Source organism: Clupea harengus, chromosome 2, assembly GCF_900700415.2.
Source record: "Clupea harengus chromosome 2, Ch_v2.0.2, whole genome shotgun sequence".
Classification (NCBI taxonomy): domain Eukaryota; kingdom Metazoa; phylum Chordata; class Actinopteri; order Clupeiformes; family Clupeidae; genus Clupea; species Clupea harengus.
Window position 1 is genome coordinate 8,794,376 of NC_045153.1, and position 6,059 is coordinate 8,800,434.

At 43.0% G+C, this 6,059-nt stretch overlaps 2 protein-coding genes across 2 annotated transcripts; both read left to right on the forward strand.

Annotated features, from left to right (window-relative positions):
* Positions 1–1,873: 1,873 nt before the first annotated feature.
* Positions 1,874–3,291, forward strand: LOC116223861. Its single transcript, XM_031582102.1, has one exon. The coding sequence runs from the start codon at positions 1,896–1,898 to the stop codon at positions 3,060–3,062; it is 1,167 nt and encodes a 388-aa protein (XP_031437962.1). The 5' UTR covers positions 1,874–1,895; the 3' UTR covers positions 3,063–3,291.
* A 1,433-nt stretch (positions 3,292–4,724) lies between these two features.
* LOC105904076 lies at positions 4,725–5,815 on the forward strand. The gene has a single exon (XM_012831906.3). The coding sequence runs from the start codon at positions 4,725–4,727 to the stop codon at positions 5,796–5,798; it is 1,074 nt and encodes a 357-aa protein (XP_012687360.2). The 3' UTR covers positions 5,799–5,815.
* The last annotated feature ends 244 nt before the right edge of the window (positions 5,816–6,059 follow it).

The window sequence follows — 6,059 nt, forward strand, 5'->3', positions numbered from 1 at the left end:
GTTCTCTGACGCCAAAGCACCTTGTCAGCAGAGATAACCACATGGTGGGTTCCCACGTCCGAGGTCATCTTACTACGCTTTTTGCAAACGTTTGCGTGTACATGTTCCACATACACACACTCACACACACACACACACACACACCACACACACACACACACACACACACACACACACACACACACACACAAACACCTGCTTTCACAACAGGTTGTCATGGACACCATACACACAGGCCACAGGTGAAAGATGATCCCAGACACACACACACACACACACACACACAAAAACACACACACACACACACACACACACACACACACACACACACAGACACACACACAGACACACAAATATACACACAACCACACAACCACAATCACAGACACACACAAACACATACACACAGTTGCAGATGCAGCCAAGCATTTGCCTTTAAGTGTGTTCATTCATAGATGCCAGTCTGGCCACTCCTGTGTTTTAATAATGCACTCAGACTAAATAAAGGATGACTGAGTGGGTCTGTCTCAACACAGGGTCTGTAAACATCAGCCCAACTTAGCACTGGACTGAGTGGCTGACTGAGCTGGCTAGTTACTGGATATGTAGGACCCTCTTCAGTATTCGTTTAAAAGGCTACACCCTGTGCAGACCACACAGAAAGCCCACTGCACAGACACAGAGAGTACTCTGAAAAGCATTAGGCCATGCACAGCGTGATGCTTTGGTCAAATCTGTGACTTACTCACAGCCTGAATATCAAATATAACACAGCTATGATGCAATATCCTGCTGTCATGAGCTTGCAGAGGAAGTGTAACAAAAGACAAGACAACAACCTGAGGCACAATTTTACGTCTAGCTGAATACTGGTATTTGCAAATAAATTTAAAAAATGGTGAGGCTGAATAAGGACATTAACCCACACCTTACCTAACCGATCATACCAGTGACAGGTGTTTAAGTTTTCACAACAGCGATTAAACGATCAAAGCCTCAAGGTCTTTTTTGTTTGATTAGTGGCCATGAATATATTCCATGCTTAAAGTAATCAAGTTTTCTGTCTGATAACAGCCTCTCACATATCAAAGCTACACTATAATCAGTGAGTTTTGATGTTTTGAAACCCAGCATTCCCTCTCTCCAAGGCCCACCCCACCCCATGCAGCCTAGGGTTGGATAGGCTGAGGGACTGGCAGGTAGACACACCTGGTCCTGGTGAAGCTAATGTTGTTCAAATGTATACACTCTATTCTCTTTACACAAATACAAATGTAACTCTTCTGGATGTAACATTAATTCACCTGCTGATGATGTCAGAAACAGCAGAGGGAGAGGACTGGAGTAAGGACATGATAATCAATTGATTACAAAATAAATCAATACAAAACACATTTAATCAAACTATCCATCTAAATCCAACTATCTTTATTGATTTAATGTATTCAGTTTATCTGGGCCTTACATCATCAATATTATATATAATATTTATATAATTCCATAAAGTCACCCAAAGATCTATTTTCCTTATTTCTTTTTCCTCTTCTACAGTTTTTGTAATTATTTGTGACTATTTGTCATTGGTGCGAACTAGATCCTCACTAGCATTCACAGAAGGAATAGATGTGATTCTTAAAGTCTAAGACGAAGGGGTGAAATAAGGACATGAAGCACTACTTGCCCTACATGGTGGGTGACAGGTGACACTTTCCCACAACACTGATAATAACTGAATAACCATATGAGTGTCCCTGGACTGAAGCACACCCCTAAAATGATGAAAGCTCTATAAATAATCACTAAATAACATATAAAAGAGGGTGTTCACAGACTGAGTCGCATAAAGTACTACTGCAACTACTACTACTATTACTACTACTGAGAGGGAAGGAGTAATGTTAAAGATGAGGGCTGTCATCACACTGCTGGTGCTGCTGCTCTCCATGTGTGTATCTCAGACTCGGAGCACCCAGACTGAAGTTCACACAGAGAGCCAGAGCACTGGGGCTGCTGCTGCTGCTGCTGATGTCTCTACCCAGCTGGACGTCTCTGCTGAGCTCAGGGAACTCAGAGATATGGTAGTGGAGCTGAGGGTGACTCTGAGATTCACTCAGGATGATCTACGAAACACCAAAGATCTGCTGAACAAAATAGAGTCTGAAAATTATGCCCAAGACAGAGAGCTGACAGCTGTGAAGACTGAAATGATGAACCTGATCAAGTACAATTTAGAACAAGACTCAGAGTTGATAGCTGTGAAGACTGAAATGGTGAACCTGATCAAGGACAATTTAGCACAAGAAGCAGAACTGACAGCTGTGAAGACCAGACTGGCTGCAAGTGAAACTGAAGTGGTGAATCTGAGGGAGGAAGCTGCAGCACAGACAGCTGATCTGAGGTCAGTTACTGAGAGACTGGGAGCCACTGAGACTGACATGGACCACGTGAAGAAAGACACTGCAGCACAACACACAGACCTGACCACTATGAACACTGAAGTGATGAACCTGAAGATGGAACTGTCTGCCAGTGAGACTGAGGTGGAGAAACTCAAGATGGAACATGCAGAACAAGATTCAGAGCTGACAGCAGTGAAGACCAGACTGGCAGCCACTGAGACTGAAGTAGTGAATCTGGAGAAACAGATTAGAGAGAAACCCAAGGTGGCATTCTCAGCAGGTCTGACTAACTCAGGATTCATAGAGGCTGGGAGTACTGAGCTGAACTTAGTCTTCACTAAAACCATCACCAATGTTGGACAGGCCTACAGCAACACAACAGGCTTCTTCACAGCTCCAGTGAGGGGAGTCTACTACTTCAGATTCACAGTCATGGATGGACTAAACTCACGCTATATGCATATCAAGATGTTTAAGAATGCAAAGCAGGTCATGTGGTTGGATAACTATGATACCGATGGATATGCCTATCTCTCCAGTGGTGTGACTCTGCAGCTGGAGGTGGGAGATGTAATTAACACGCGAATCCCTGAAGGCTCCAGGCTCTATGATACTTCTGATAACTACAGCACATTCAGTGGCTTCCTGCTCTTTGTTCTTTGAAGGGAACACACTGCTCAACTGCTCATGTTGTCAAATGATAAATAATATGCTTCATGATCATGGTCAAATAAAGCACTTTTAAAATGTAATCCTTCGGTGCCATCATTGGAAATATTGAGCAATGCTTTATCAACACAGATTCATATTGATGGAGTTTACTTCCTGTTTTTAATCAAGAGGGTGGAGCCAGGAACATATGCAGCCAATGAGAAGAGAGAAAGTGTGTGTGTGTGTGTGTGTGTGTGTGTGTGTGTGTGTGTGTGTGTGTGAGTGTGAAAAGGAAGAAAAGGAGAGGGAGAGAGAGAGAGAGAGCAATTTGCTTTGACCACAAATCTTTCAGCAGCTTGTGTTGAAGTGTTTGAGACCAGGCCTCTCATCACACAGCAGGGCAGCCACTAGGCAACAAACACACACCCAAACTCAGCTCTGTCTCAAAACAGACAAAAGATGAATACAGACATCTTATCTCAACCACACTGTTTTCATCCACTGGACAGAGAAAAGAGCAAAAACTCTCAAAGAAAGAAAGATAAGGACGGAAAACTATACAGCAAGTGTGTGAGAGAGATAGAGAGGGGGGAAGAGAGAGAGAGAGAGAGAGAGAGAGAGAGAGAGAGAGAGAGAGAGATAGAGAGAGAGAGAGGTACGAACGTATGTATGTATGTATGTATGTATGTATGTATGTATGTATGTATGTATGTATGTATGTATGTATGTATGTATGTATGTATGTATGTATCTCACTCACTCTCCAAGACCCACCCCACTCCACCCAGCCTTGGCTTGGATAGGCTAGGTGACTGGCTGGCAGACATGCTTCCCAGTTCTGGTAAAAATAGTTTAGTTCTTCCTCTCTTCTCTCCCCTTCCAGAGGTTCAGGGATGAATGATGTCAACAGTGCTGACAAGAAAACAAGACTTTTCAAATAAATTACAAATACAATTCTAAAAACGGTGAGGCTGAATAAGGACATTAACCCACACCTTACCTAACTGATCCTACCAGTGACAGGTGTTTAAGTTTTTACAACAGCGATTCAACGATTTAAGTCTCAAGGAACACCATGTTTCAGGTCTTTTTTGTTTGATTAGTATTAATGAATATATTCCATGCTGAAAGCAATCAAGTATTCCAAGTCAACCAAAGATCTATTTTGCTTATTTATTTTTCCTCTTCTACAGTTTTTGTAATTTTTTTGACTATTTATCTTTGTTGAGAACTATATCCTCACTAGCATTCACAGAAGGAATAGATGTGATTCTTAAAGTCTAAGACGAAGGGGTGAATTGAGGACATGAAGCACTACCTGCCCTACATGATGGGTGACAGGCTTGCACTTTCCCACAACACTGATAACTGATAACCAGATATGTCCTGGAAAATCTACAGTTTCTAATTCTGATCAGTGTCCTTGGACTTTATTTAACCTAAAAACGTCATGAAATTTCTTACATAAAGAGTAACTGAGGCATATAAAAGAGGGTGTCTCAGGAGTGAGACTAACAACCTTCTACAACTACTACTACTGCTACTACTGCAACTACTACTACTGCTACTACTGCAAAAACTACTACTGCTGCTACTACTACTGCAAAAACTACTACTGCTGCTACTACTACTACTACTACTACAAAACTACTGTGCGAGGGAGTGATATTAAAGATGAGGGCTGTCATCACACTACTGGTGCTGCTGCTCTCCATGTGTGGATCTCAGACTTGGAGCACCCAGACTGATCTTCACACAGAGAGCCAGAGCACTGGGGCTGCTGCTGAAGTCTCTACCCAACTGGACATCTCTGCTGAGCTCAGGGAACTCAGAGACATGGTAGGGGAGCTGAGGGTGACTCTGAGCTTCACTCGGGATGAACTACAGAACACCAAAGATCTGCTGAACAAAATAGAAGTGGAAAATGATGCTGTGAAACAAAGACTGGTGGCCAGTGAAACTGAAGTGGTGAATCTGAGGAAGGAAGCTGCAGCACAGACAGCTGATCTGAGGTCAGTTACTGAGAGACTGGCAGTCACTGAGACTGACATGGAGCATGTGAAGAAAGACACTGAAGCACAACACACAGACCTGACCACAGTGAAGACTGAAGTGATGAGCCTGATCAAGGAACAAGCAGCACAAGAGGCAGAACTGGTAGTGCTGAAGACAAGGATGGACACTGGTGAAGCCCAAGTGGAGACCAGACTGTCTGCCAGTGAGACTGAGGTGGAGAAACTCAAGATGGAACATGCAGCACAAGAGGCAGAGCTGACAGCAGTGAAGACCAGACTGGCAGCCACTGAGACTGAAGTAGTGAATCTGGAGAAAGAGATTACAGAGAAACCCAAGGTGGCATTCTCAGCAGCTCTGACTGCTCCCATAGAGGCTGGGAATACTGATCTGAACTTGGTCTTCACTAAAACCATCACCAATGTTAGACAGGCCTACAGCAACATAACCGGCTTCTTCACAGCTCCAGTAAAAGGAGTCTACTACTTCAGATTCACAGTCATGGATCATCTTAACTCACGCAGGATGTATATCATGATGTTTAAGAATGGAGAGAAGGTCATGCATTTAACAGAGTATGATACTGACGGGCATGCCTCCTATCTCTCCAGTGGTGTGACTCTGCAGCTGGAGGTGGGAGATGTAGTTAACATGCGACTCCCTGCAGGCTCCAGGCTCTATGATGATTCTAGAAACCACAGCACCTTCAGTGGCTTCCTGCTCTTTACTCTTTGAAGGGAACACACTGCTCAACTGCTCATGTTGTCAAATGATAAATAATATGCTTCATGATCATGCTCAGATAAAGCACTTTTAAAATGTAATCCTTCTGTGTCATCATTGGAAATATTGAGCAATGCTTTATCAACACAGATTAATATTTATGGAGTTTTTTCCTATTTTTAACTTTCAATTTGAGAGCATTATTTGTTTATTTTCTTTCTCTTTGCACTCAGGCTGCTTGTGTAACTTCTGCTCACAGATCTCTGCTCTCTC